Here is a 12,531-nt window from a genome sequence, read left to right as displayed (position 1 = left end):
GCTGGTACACCTGGATTCGGTCTCAGAAGCCCATAGACTAGTGAGACTGTACCACATGACGGCAACCCTAGGGGAAACCCAACCTGTTCGGGCACAGATATTATATTAAAGTTGATGCACGATCTTATAACCTATGATTCCTCCCCCTCAATCCGCAATCGGCGTGACTAGTGCGAATATATCCAGTTCTGATGCTGTCGGAGGGATGAGAAGACTTACCCGCCCAACTTCGTCAAGATCATCCTCGTCCTCATCGCGCTCGCGTTTGAGGGGTTTCCCATCTGGTGACTCATTGCCTTGAGATGTGGAAGGGATTAGTGGCATTACGTCTATCTTCTGGCTACTTACCATGTCTTTCATGCTCCCAATTGCCACCTCCACTGGCAACTGCTCCAGGGGCATCTGAAGCGTCCGCGTAAAGCTCTTTCCGCAATCTTTCTCGTTGCGCCTGCGCCCCCCATCCACCGCGACCAGCATCATAGTCAGTGCGGTGTTCGTCTCGTACCTAGACGCGTCGTTAGAGTGATACATGAATCAATGAAGCCGGTACCTGGCCACCACTTTTGCCTCGCCCGAACTGACGGCCATCGGTGTAACCTGTGTCTAGATCGCACCTAACAATACGCTCGTCAAGTTTTGTTCCACTGATATACTTCAATGCAGCCAGTGCTTCGGCATGGGTGTAGAATTCAACGAAGCAGAAACCACAAGGTGTTCTGAATGTAGGATGGTTGAGCGGTCACGGTGCCCATGCGGAGATATCTCATACCTTGTGTTACGGTCGAGGCCCATGATGATTCGTTTAACACCACCACCGTCTTCAGGTTTGGCGCATTTTGCAAACACTTCGTAGATTTGTTCTTCCGTGGTGTAGAATGATAAGTTCCCTATCTAGACATGGCTCGGTTAAAGGAGGATCGGGCTTGGAGATGATGGGGATGGTACATAGAGTGTGCTGGAGTGGGAAAGCAGCTCGTTCGTATCTCTTTGCTGCAGCAAGTCTGTATTGAGCACGGTGTTCTGTTCTCCTTGCAAACTTCACGAACATGCCGAGCTTGTGAATCTCTGTAATTCGAAGGCAAGTCTAGCGCAGCGACTACGTGAGCCATGAGGGGATAATGAGTTATGAGTCGAGTGCTGCAAGAAACCAAGTTAGCGGTAATTGCCTTGAGTTGAATTTAAGGTTTGTTCAGTGGCAGCATATTCTTCCGTCGGAGACGCGTTTATCTTGTTTTCCTCACCTCTTTCCGCTGCCACTCGTGACTTCTCGTGTCTGATACTTTATCGAACATCTCCACTCCTTGTTCTTTGGATATCGAGACATCTCTCGTAACCTAACGAATTCGATTACTCATCTTCATGGAGGCAAGGGTTTTTGATTCCATCTTCATCCGATCTAGGTACTAACGCTCGAATTTAAGGCCGTTCTCGACTTCTCAAAGGAAACAGATGTGGCGCTTTTGGATGAAGTCGCCAACGCGCTCTATTTCCGTGTTGGAGACGAGGTCAGCCCAACGCAGACTATGGAGGATTTTAGGCGCGCTACTAACTCATTCTTTACCATTCATGTTTTACTTGTCTAGCAAAAAAGGGCCCAACAGATAATGACACAATTTCAGGAGCACCCTGACGCGTGGCAACGTGTTCCGGAGATCATCGAGCGAACCCAAGTTCCACAGAACAAAGTAAACCACTATGTTCTCTCCTAGTTCGAATCAGGTTGTGATAACGGATTTAGTACTTGGGACTCAGTATCTTGGACAAACTTGTTCAAACACGATGGAAAGCCGTTCCGGAGGACCAGCGGCAAGGTAACTCTCCTAATGCCATTATCGCTCATATTTTCCACCTTACAACGAAAAATAGGTATCAGGAACTTCGTCGTAACCACCACTTTAAGCGTAGCGGCAGACGAAGAGAGCATGCGGCGGCAGAAGGTCTATTTGGACAAGCTAAATCTTTTGCTGGTTCAGGTCAGTCGTGTCTGATCACATCCCGCGATGCTTGATTACTTACAGGGTTGTCATTTCCTCAGATCTTAAAGCAAGAGTGGCCCCATAATTGGCCAACTTTCATCACGGAGATTGTCGCGTCATCGAAAACCTCGCTATCTTTGTGTGAAAATAACATGGTTATCTTGAGATTGTTGTCCGAGGAGATCTTCGACTTTTCAGCTGAATCCATGACACAAGAGAAAATCAAGAATCTGAAAAATTCTCTATGCGGAGAGTTCAGCGATATTTTCCAGTTGTGTCTGGAGGTCTTAGAGAAAGCGCAGAAACCCTCACTTATTCGGAAGACACTGGAGACTCTCCTCCGCTTCCTTAACTGGATTCCGCTGGGCTTTATCTTTGAAACTTCCATCATTGATCAATTGCTTAACCGTGTGAGTGTCTGATGAATCTAGCTTCTTCTGCCACTGTCCTAACATCAAGTGGTAGTTCCTCGAACCCCCCGAGTTCCGTAACATCACTCTCAAATGTTTGTCTGAGATAGCAGCTCTTACCGTTGGTCCTGAGTACGACCCCCAATTCGTCATCCTGTTTACCATGGTCATGACTGCTGTGAACAAAATGGTCGGTCGTCTTGTCCCTTGTCACATTGACTCGGCGATCTCAATCCTTTTCATTCTAGATTCCGCCGTCAACAGGTAATGCTCTTGAATCAACCAGAATAGGTTCTTTTGACATCCGAAATAGATATTGCCCGCGCCTATGCTAGCTCTGGTGACCGCGATCAAGAGCTTATTCTCAATCTGGCTCTCTTTTTGTCCAACTTCCTCGGGAATCATCTTCGAGCTATCGAAAATAGGGAACACAATGATGTCCTCCTCAACGCTCATCTCTACATGGTCAAGATTTCCACAGTCGACGAGCGGGAAATATTTAAAATCTGTTTGGAATATTGGTCCAAGCTCGTCTCGGAGCTTTACGATGAGATACAGAGTCTTCCCATGGCTGATATCGTCAGTATCCACTTGGGTGTATCTACCGGTGTACCGATGGGGGTGAACTTGAGGAAAAACATCTATGCTGATGTTCTCTCGAACCTGCGACTGGTCATGATTGAGAAGATGGTCAGACCAGAAGAGGTGCGTCACCCTTCTATTCTAGTCTCCCGCGCTTACGTACTCCATTCTTAAGGTCTTGATCGTGGAAAATGACGAAGGTGAAATTGTTCGCGAATTCCTGAAGGAGGTGGATACCATTGTGTTGTACAAGCAAATGCGACTGGTGTTGGTATTGTTGACGCACTTGGACGTTGTGGACACCGAAAATATCCTTCTGGATAAGCTTGCAAAACAGGTCCGCTAATGCGTTCACTTTGCGGAATTTAACACTCACACTTGCGTTTCAGGTGGATGGGTCCGAATGGTCATGGAACAATATCAACACCTTATGCTGGGCCATTGGTTCAATAGCCGGCGCCATGAGTACGCAGCGAGCATCCGTGCATTTTGGGTTTTGCTTAATCTGTTGCATTCTGTGCAGATGAGGACACGGAGAAACGATTTCTTGTCACTGTGATTAAAGATCTTCTAGGGCTCACCGAAATGAAAAAAGGGAAGGACAACAAGGCTGTTGTCGCATCCAACATCATGTACATTGTCGGCCAGTATCCACGATTCTTGAAAGCCCATTGGAAGTTCCTTAAAACAGTGGTCAACAAATTATTCGAGTTCATGCACGAAACACATGAAGGTACGCTGTTAAATCACGGATGAGATCTATTCCTGATGAAAATGGGACGTAGGTGTCCAGGACATGGCATGTGATACGTTCATCAAGATAGCGCAGAAGTGTCGTCGGCACTTTGTCATGCAGCAGGCTGGCGAAGTCGAGCCTTTTATAGACGAGCTTCTAAGGAATCTGCATAGAACCACTGTCGACTTGTCACCAGCACAGGCAAGCTTTGCATTTGTTGAATCGTTTCTTGCCATTTGCTGACATTAATGCACATAGGTTCACACCTTCTACGAAGCCGTGGGTTATATGATCTCTGCACAGCCGAACAAGCCTGTTCAGGATAAATTAGTCGCCAAACTCATGGAGATGCCTAATAATGCCGTGAGTCGTAGAGTTGGCGCAATTGTTACCTTCCCGTTTACCCATTGTATCGCAAAGTGGGATTCTTTAATGGCGCAAGCTGCCAGCGGAGGGGTAGAAGTACTCAGTAACACGGAGAATCTAAAGATTCTCTCGAATGTGTTGAAGACCAACGTATCCGCCGCAAAGAGTGTCGGCCAATTCTTCACACCTCAATTAGGACGGATATATATGGACATGCTGGGCTTGTACAGAGCCGTTAGCTCCATCATTAGTGAGACTGTTGCAACACAAGGTGGAGTCCGCGTTGGCGTTTGTCCTGTCAATTACTGACATCTTATGTAGGGCTTGTTGCTACCAAGACCCCAAAGGTCCGTTCGCTAAGGACCATTAAAAAGGAGGTTTTGAAACTTGTGGATGTGTATGTCAGCAACACTGAAGACCTCGAGTCCGCAAACACAAACCTAATGCCAGCCTTGTTCGAGGCCATTCTGGACGATTACAACCGGAATGTTGCCCCAGCTCGTGACGCAGAGGTGCTTAATGTCATGATTACGATTGTCTCGAAATTAGAAGTAACTCCATTTCAGTTCAACCTTGATGTTCAGCCACTTACCGTTCCTTGCTCCTCGCTTCGTCCTCCAGAGCCTCCTTACCCCCCAAATACCAGCCATCCTTGACGCCGTATTCCAAAGTACCTTATCCATGATTAGTGAAGATTTCTCTGAGTACCCTGAGCACCGACTGGCGTTCTTCAAATTGCTCCGGGCTATCAACCTGAAATGTTTCCCCGGTCTGTCTCGATGATGATGTCTTTGTACTCAGACATTGATCCCTTTTCTAGCCCTCCTGACGTTACCGCCGGCAGAGTTTAAGCTTATTATGGATAGTGCTGTGTGGGCCATTAAACACACGATGCGTGATATTTCGGAGATTGGTCTTGGACGTGAGTGTTGGCATCATTTGCGCTTTGGTAGAAGCCTGACTCGCTGTGTAGTCGCGAACGAGATAATAGACAACTTCGCAGTTAGCGAACCGAATATTTCGAACGCATTCTTCCAGCAGTATTTCCTGAGCTTGCTTCAAGATATCTTCTTCGTCCTCACCGACACTGACCACAAGAGCGGTAAGCCTAAGTATTTTCGCTGACAGTGAATCACTCATTCGCCGTTAGGTTTCAAACAGCAAAGTATCGTTCTTGCGCGGATGTTCCAATTAGTAATGACCGGCCAACTCAATGCCCCCCTGTTTGATCCTGCAACTGTCGGGAATTCATCAATGACCAATCAGGAGTTCTTGAAAATGTACACCGCCAACCTTTTGAAGACGGCCTTCCCACACCTTGCAAAGTAAGTGGTAGACACTCATTCAAGGCTGTCACCTGGATCCTCATCACCCCAAAGCGCTCAAGTGCAAGCATGTGTGTTACAAATGGCCGAATTCCACGGCGACCCCAACAAGTTCAAGTTAGCACTACGAGATTTCTTGGTGCAATTGAAGGAATTCTCGGGAGATAATGCAGATCTTTTCATTGACGAAAAGGAGGCTGAAGCAAAACTCAAAGCTGAGGCTGAGCTTCAAGCCGCATCACGAATCCCTGGCATGCTTAAGCCTTCGCAGATCCGGCCAGAAGACGAAGATCTATGAGATGGACGATCAAGCACCTCCCTTCACCCCACACCCCTGTCCCTTAGTTTCTTTGGTCTTGCAACGTCCAGAATGTTTTTAACCATGCTCGTTTGATCCAATCCTGTTCGGTGATACGGTTTGCCTTAATTATATCTGAAGGCCATTGGCTTATTCTTGCCTTTACTAAGCAGCCTCTCCCTGATATCAATTCCAGTCTACTTGTAATTACTCTAAACGAATGACCACAAGATGTCCGACTCTGTCGCACCATCATTTGCCGGAGGTGTCATTGCAGATTATGAAGCTAAGATGAATAACGAATGTCATCCGATTTTATGAACATCATGAGCACACACGAACGACTCTTCGACCTGGGCTTTTCACAGAAGCTAACCGGGGAGGATTCAATGCGTAATTTATTCTGCGCACAAGCAAACAGGGACCGTGTGTGTGTTGTCCGGATATTTAACGTGCCGGTATCACTCGGGAGTGGTTACCCGGCCTACAGGCCCAGGTATCATACACATTTCTATACCAAGGGTTCTACAGCCGGTGGGGACTGTCGCAGCATTTCGGTTCCTCTGTACAGTGTACGCAATTTTCGCAAACGTAGACGTCTAGCTGGGGTCTTGGTCGAAATAGCATTTTAATGGTGAATTTGATCCTACCGGTTCAATTAATTTGGATGCCGGAATTGATTTCCAAATATGTCATATCTTCCTCCGTGTACACAAGCCACAACACATAGCCCATAAGAAGCGGAAGCCCCAACACTCTTACCTAGGCTTTATATTTACCTCTCCTTCGCCCGTATCTCTCAAAGTCAGCATTCCGGAGCAACCATGTCGGTCGCCATACCCCCTCGTCCACCAATCAAAAGCACTGAGGTCTTCAAGGTGGGTCTCCGAATGATCCAATTGCACCGGCCATGAGTGCTGACGAGACGTTCACAATACGTGTTCACGCCGACGGTGGAAAACAGAAAGATATTTTCGAGGGGAAAGTTTTGTTTTGCACTGGAGGTCCTTCTGGGATATGCAAGGCCATGACTAAGTCTATTGTGAGTGTTCATTCTCAGTGGGAGGGCTGGTGGCACCGACAATGACTTCATTTCATGCCGACACCTCTTCATATCGTTACATTCAGATGTCGCATGGCGCCGACGCCATTATCATCGGCCGAAAGTGAGTCGGTGGCAAGCGTGGAGATCCGGACGGACGGACAGACATTGCTCACCCCCACTGTGTTGGATAGGGTCGATAAGGGCGAAGCTGCTGCCAAGGAACTTAGTAATGCGACAGGCCAGAGATGCGTTTTTGCACAAGCAGATGTTCGTGAGCCTGAACAGCTGAAGGCAGCTGCCAAAAAGTGTATCGACACCTTTGGGAAAATCGACTTTGTGATATGTGGTACGCTTCTGTTCTTTATGCATTTTTGGATGAACGTTTATTCTCGTTTCCGTTTATCTTCCGGGGGGCAGGGGCCGCCGGGAACTTTCTGGCGCCGATCTCTGGTCTTTCCGAGAATGCATTCGCTACTGTCGTTAGGATTGACACGCTAGGGACGTTTAATACGATCAAAGCCACCCTTCCCCATGTCCGAAGAACCCGTGGTTCGGTTAGTATCTTGGTAGCCTTCATCACCATGTTCTCCTTGCTAATTGGCGAATTTGTCAGTATATTCATGTTAGCGCTACTCTTCATTACTATGGTACCCCCTACCAAGGTATAGTCATTTGGAACGTATCTTGTGTACGCCCAACTGAGGGCGTCTCCGCCTTAGCCCACGTTTCAGCGGCGAAGGCTGGTGTCGATGCCTTGTCGAATGTCCTCGCCGTAGAGGAGGGTCCTCGTGGCGTCCGGTCAAATGTAATTGCTCCGGTAAGCTCTGATTTCATACATCGTGTTCTTTGTTGACCTTTGAAATGCCTCACTCATGCATGTAGGGCCCAATTCTGGGAACAGAGGGAATGGACCGTCTCACACCAGTGGGCAAGAAGGATGCTATCACTCGCTCTGTACCGCTTCAGCGCCAGGGTGGCTTAGATGATGTCCCGAATACAGCAGTGTTCTTATTCTCGGAAGCTGCCAATTGGGTGACTGGACAAATCATCGTAAGTATTGATTAACCCATCGCCCCTGAAACGTTATGGTGCTTATGCGTTTGGTGACCAGGCCGTGGATGGAGGTGCAATGCACACCAATAAGGGATCCCTTCCTTATCCAGACAGCGTTCTTGACCCCGAAGGGGCTACTAAATCTATTCGAGCGAAGATGTAAATAGCGACATGAAAGGTGGCGTGTGATTGATATCCTGCCTGCGCGAGAACGCTGTGTTGTGCATGTCCTGTAAGACCTCCATGCATCAGTTTTGTCACAGAACGTTCCGGTTAAAGCCTGCCGATGGAGCGACCCTCTGAGATCTCTGTGCGGGAAAATGAGGCAGCCTATCCCAACAAGATCGCGGTTGTACTGATCCGAGTTGCCTGAAATGGAGATCCGACTTGATCTGGGGCGTCTGGAAAATAAGCGAGACTGCCAACGTGCGTTTGTGATGGTGACGCGTGCCAAAGGAGACTCCACTCAATTTTCGCGGCTGAAGTGAGCCGATCATGATTTTCTGCCAGTGCGATAGCGCCGTCTGACCGGACGGCCTTCTTGGCCCTGAAGGGACTGCTAAGTCTATCCGAGCGAGGGTGTAAATTACAATACCAGTGATGCGTGTGGCGCGTGTCAGAACAGTCTCCATTCAATTATCGAGTCCTTCACCGGCGTAGCGCCCACAACATATCTTAACGGTTTGCGTAAGCTAGCGCGGGAAGCTGCAGACACATTCCTAGCCGATGAGACACGGCATAATGAAAGTTTAAGTTTCAACATCTTGGATTCTGAACCCACGCGTCGCCTTGTTACGATCTACATAATACTCAATTCGCAACGCGCCCAGATCAATCGAGGGGTAAGGATGGTCCTTTGCAGGGGGCGGGCGGAATGTAGGCACGTTGTGGCGCTTTTTGCCTGCCGAAGTCCTTCGGATGATTTTCTTCCAAGCCGTTAACTCTGCTATTGATGGCGACGGAGTAACGAGGGACGGTGTTGGGATACGAACTGCGAGTGCGATAGCGTAAGTTTGCACCGTCTGGCGAGCCATTGCACTTGTATGTTGGAACTTCTGGAACCATTTCATGCTCAGTCCGGTTGGCGCTTCGAGGCCAGCGGTTATTGATGCTTGGATTTGCAGAAGCCTTCCACAAAGTCTCAAGTCGACCACTTCCCGCACCCTCGTCACACATCTTCGCCCAGCACTTCGAAACGCTCAAATTTCGTGCCCTCCTGAGTCCGTCGCTTTTGCCGAATCCCTTCTTCGCGAGTCGGAAGGCTGCTTCTTCCCCTCACTCTTCACCCTCAGTCTACACAACTTTTCTCACATTGGTCGACCACTTTGTAGCCTGGTATGACTGGTGATCGCCGCTCGACGCGGCAGAACCCGCCACTCATTTCGCTCGATAAGACATGTATTTGGATGAGTACAAACCGTTCACAAAAAAGCCACGATTTTGTGCACACACCGCATTCGTCCGCAATGGAGTCACACATAATCCAACGTCTCTCGTCCATTATGGATTGAAAAGAGGAACGGAAGAATAAAAGCGCAATTTGAGGACCCCAAGTTGTGAAGGAGTTTGCAATAATAGAAGACCCCGTCGTTTTTTGCGTTCAATTCGAGACCGAAAAATTTACAAGAGCCCCTACAGAGTAGTGGGAATCACTACAGAAGCCATTACAAATTGGTGGCACGACTCGGAACATGAGCTTCAAGTTACTAAGGCAGAGTTCAGGGAAGCAGAAAAAGTCCTCAAACAACCTTCTCACTCACTTTGAGTCAGCTTGTAGAGTTTCGTGAGGACGGGTAGGACCCCAAGGCCCAGGGAGAGGGAAGTGAATCTTGTGGCAGAGTGCTAGTCGCTGCACTGGAAGCTGGTCGATTGTACCTCTGATATGATGCCCCGCGATAAGACCAAAAGGCGTCTCACTATAAATCGCAGACAGGCTTGATTTGGTGAGAAGTGGAAGGAGAGCGTCGGGACTATATGGAGCAGGCATGTGCACAATGTTAAGGAACGGGGCGTTGTACATTGCCTCGAGGAGATGATGCTGATTGTCGTCCTTCTCCTTCCAAGCCCAAAGAATATCGTAGGGAAACCGAAACTCAACGAGCCTGACCCATTTTTCCTTCATACAAGAACAGATGGCGGCAACAAGAGCCCGGCTGTGGGTGTTATTGTGGACGTTATTGGAGTCATTCAGTCTCACAGAACGAGGCTGAATGTACTGAATGGCTTTGCAGAGACCTCGGGTGCTGTCCGAGGAGCGGATCGCTAAGGAGAGACAGAGATGCGTGATATGGGGAGTCGCCTGAAGTATTCTGTGGGCCGTTGCACCAAATCCGCCGTTGAAGAGCAACTTCCGAACATAATTTCCAAGATATGGCTGGTCACTCAAGGTACGCCCGAGGCAGCGGGCCTGCGTAACGGTAGACAGTATGATTGTGAAATAAATGGGCGAACGCGCTACGCAATTCCACCTTCTGCAAACAAGCAGGGCAGCTGTGCGTGTGGTAGAGATGGGTGGTTTCGAGTTGAATCTATGTGCGAATTCAAACTCATCGTCGTCCAGCTTGCAGACATCCTGCAACACTAACGCGAGTATTTCACTTGGAAAGGTCTTCATCGACTGAAGGGGTGCGTCTCTCAGCTAGGCTAATGTCCACTGAATGGGACGCAAAGGACCCTGGGTTCCGTTCAATGCATTTCAGAGGACCTGGTCATTTTTTCCATTCAATCAGGGACGTTGTGACGTTGTGAGTCACCCGCCGAAAGTGCGCCCTGACGTAACGGATCCGATTGAAGCGTGGACCAGAACGAAAGCTCTAGCACCCGCTCCCAACGTTATGATACATCGAGGATTCGATATTGGCAGAATTTTTACAGTGTGGAGTTCCCACACGCCCGAAATTCAAGCTAGTAAACATCAGCTGTGAAAGGTGTTAAAGTACAGAACTAGTTTCCGATACTGAAGATTCATCATCGTCATCATCAGTAAGTGCTGATCTGACCTTTCTTGGTCAGTTTTCCCGACACATCGTTTAGGACAGGGAAGAACGTTGTAATTCCCTTTTATGGCATGGACATCGATTTGTTGTGGGCTCTTCTTGCCAGCAGCCATTGCCTTGCATCACCGCAGCCAACACATTCGTACTTCTCTCTAGAGATTCAGATGTTAGAGGTAGAAAATCTCCTCTCCCGCATCTCAAAAGATGCACATACGTTGCGAGGACACTTTCAACCCAACAGCACAATGATGCCGGACGACTACCCCTTTTCCTTGTTCACTGTCTACAATCCTTCCGACCGTCATTCCCAGCGAGAGGCTGCTTTGCAGTTTTTGGGGCATCTGGACGCACATTACGAAATTGTCTTTGGATTCTTGAAAATCATTCAGGAAGTCGAGGCCACGCTTCGAATTCGACGCGCACGCCTGCGCACTTCTTTGCAACCTGTCGCAGCAATGCCTATCGAGGTTCTTCAGATGATCTTTCGGTTCGCAATTCGATCCACCAGGCGCCGTCCCTTGGAATATATCGAACCCCTAGCACTCAGTCAAGTGTGCCCCACTTGGCGCCGTGCTGCCCAATCATGTCCGTCGCTATGGACCATAATCCGGGATACTCACGGGAAGAGACTTGGACCTAGTAACCCCTACATTCTATACTCCAAGGATCTTCCCCTACATCTTGACACCCGGGGACCGTCGACAGTTAAAGATCCCACGTTGCTGCTGCGCAACACAGACGCCAAAAGAGTCATTTCCCATCATCATCGTATCCAACATAATGAAAATGATGAGCATCAAGTCGCATCACCTAGGATAGGGGACTGTGAGAATCTTCGGCAGCTTGAGCTGTGTGTAGACCCGTATTTCGACGGGGTCACGCCGCACGGGCTCCATAAACTGAGGGAGATCCGCTCTTTGGCTCTGAGTGGCATAGATATTGGATGCGTACCGGCTACCCTCCCGTACCTGTCAACTTTCAAGTTCTCACTCTCACTCGATATGACCCCCAGGAGGATGCTCCAACTTTATCAGGTTAGCCGGGGCGTTGAACATCTGCACCTCTCTGTAAAGGTCTCGATGCGGAGGGAACCCCCTACGGTGATAATATTTGAGAAGCTACACACGCTGGAACTTGGTCTTCGCAACTTAACGATCCTGGACCATCTCTTCACTGAGATACATGCTCCAAATCTAGTCGACTTGGCAATCGATTTTGCCTCGGGGTGTGAGAAAGTCGAAACGGACTGGTACATTCCAATTCCAGAACCTACGTACACCCCCGAAAGGGGTTTGCTCCGTCTCAGGACTTTCGTAAGTGCGCCATTCCCGGAATCACTGCTCATGAAGTTGAACCGATTTACATGTAGCTCATAGATGCGTCACAAATTAGAGGACTTCGATTTCGAACGAGGTCTGCATCCTGGTTAAGGATCATCTTGGAACTTCTAGTCTGCCTGCCATTGCACAGCTCACGTATCCCGGCCCCAAAACTCAGTCATCTTACCCTGATATTTGATCCACCCCTTGATTTACAACAGGACGAAGGTCCTGGCTTTGGTCCCCGAATACTTAAGCAAATCCTGAAAAAGCGAAAAGAGTTCGGATTTGGGATCGAAAAACTGTCTGTCTCCCGAAATCTGCTTCCAACCGGTAAATCCTGGCTTGAGCAACTTGTTGATAGATGGGAACATGTCGAGGACTTCCCGCTTCCAGAGGATGAGTATGCCACACCTTGTGATACA

General features: G+C 48.6%; 5 protein-coding genes across 5 annotated transcripts; 3 read left to right on the top strand and 2 right to left on the bottom strand.

Annotated features, from left to right (window-relative positions):
* Positions 1-113: 113 nt before the first annotated feature.
* Positions 114-1,167, bottom strand: EI90DRAFT_3050340 (RNA-binding domain-containing protein). Its single transcript, XM_039059751.1, has 7 exons — positions 1,047-1,167; positions 946-990; positions 770-891; positions 551-716; positions 349-505; positions 220-296; positions 114-167 (listed from the first exon to the last, which is right to left on the bottom strand). Exons 1-7 carry the CDS (start codon positions 1,107-1,109, stop codon positions 132-134), a joined length of 666 nt encoding a protein of 221 aa, XP_038917674.1. The 5' UTR covers positions 1,110-1,167; the 3' UTR covers positions 114-131.
* A 16-nt stretch (positions 1,168-1,183) lies between these two features.
* On the top strand, positions 1,184-5,693 carry EI90DRAFT_3288239 (CRM1 C terminal-domain-containing protein; the record flags this gene model as incomplete). Its single annotated transcript, XM_039067100.1, has 21 exons — positions 1,184-1,365; positions 1,422-1,505; positions 1,584-1,685; positions 1,739-1,811; positions 1,867-1,973; positions 2,036-2,386; positions 2,442-2,576; positions 2,635-2,650; positions 2,700-3,091; positions 3,144-3,305; positions 3,358-3,433; positions 3,492-3,701; positions 3,754-3,920; positions 3,963-4,067; positions 4,125-4,341; positions 4,392-4,621; positions 4,692-4,839; positions 4,891-4,992; positions 5,044-5,172; positions 5,221-5,395; positions 5,420-5,693. The coding sequence occupies exons 1-21, from the start codon at positions 1,360-1,362 to the stop codon at positions 5,691-5,693; spliced, it is 3,261 nt and encodes a 1,086-aa protein (XP_038917673.1). The 5' UTR covers positions 1,184-1,359.
* An 824-nt stretch (positions 5,694-6,517) lies between these two features.
* On the top strand, positions 6,518-7,954 carry EI90DRAFT_3144995 (NAD-P-binding protein; the record flags this gene model as incomplete). The annotated part of the gene is made up of 9 exons (XM_039065216.1): positions 6,518-6,571; positions 6,658-6,735; positions 6,822-6,859; positions 6,930-7,084; positions 7,156-7,292; positions 7,352-7,400; positions 7,458-7,555; positions 7,621-7,788; positions 7,850-7,954. The coding sequence occupies 9 exons, from the start codon at positions 6,518-6,520 to the stop codon at positions 7,952-7,954; spliced, it is 882 nt and encodes a 293-aa protein (XP_038917672.1).
* A 1,437-nt stretch (positions 7,955-9,391) lies between these two features.
* Positions 9,392-10,405, bottom strand: EI90DRAFT_3015020 (uncharacterized protein; the record flags this gene model as incomplete). Its single annotated transcript, XM_039056858.1, has 2 exons — positions 9,392-9,497; positions 9,552-10,405. 2 exons carry the CDS (start codon positions 10,403-10,405, stop codon positions 9,392-9,394), a joined length of 960 nt encoding a protein of 319 aa, XP_038917671.1.
* A 102-nt stretch (positions 10,406-10,507) lies between these two features.
* On the top strand, positions 10,508-12,232 carry EI90DRAFT_487260 (uncharacterized protein). Its single transcript, XM_039067689.1, has 3 exons — positions 10,508-10,773; positions 10,825-12,104; positions 12,157-12,232. Exons 2-3 carry the CDS (start codon positions 10,859-10,861, stop codon positions 12,177-12,179), a joined length of 1,269 nt encoding a protein of 422 aa, XP_038917670.1. The 5' UTR covers positions 10,508-10,773; positions 10,825-10,858; the 3' UTR covers positions 12,180-12,232.
* The last annotated feature ends 299 nt before the right edge of the window (positions 12,233-12,531 follow it).

This window comes from Cantharellus anzutake, assembly GCF_015039405.1.
Source record: "Cantharellus anzutake strain C23 chromosome Unknown EI90scaffold_16, whole genome shotgun sequence".
Taxonomy (NCBI): Eukaryota; Fungi; Basidiomycota; class Agaricomycetes; order Cantharellales; family Hydnaceae; genus Cantharellus; species Cantharellus anzutake.
Note: the sequence above shows the minus strand (reverse complement) of the source record. Positions and strands in the feature narration are given on the sequence as shown.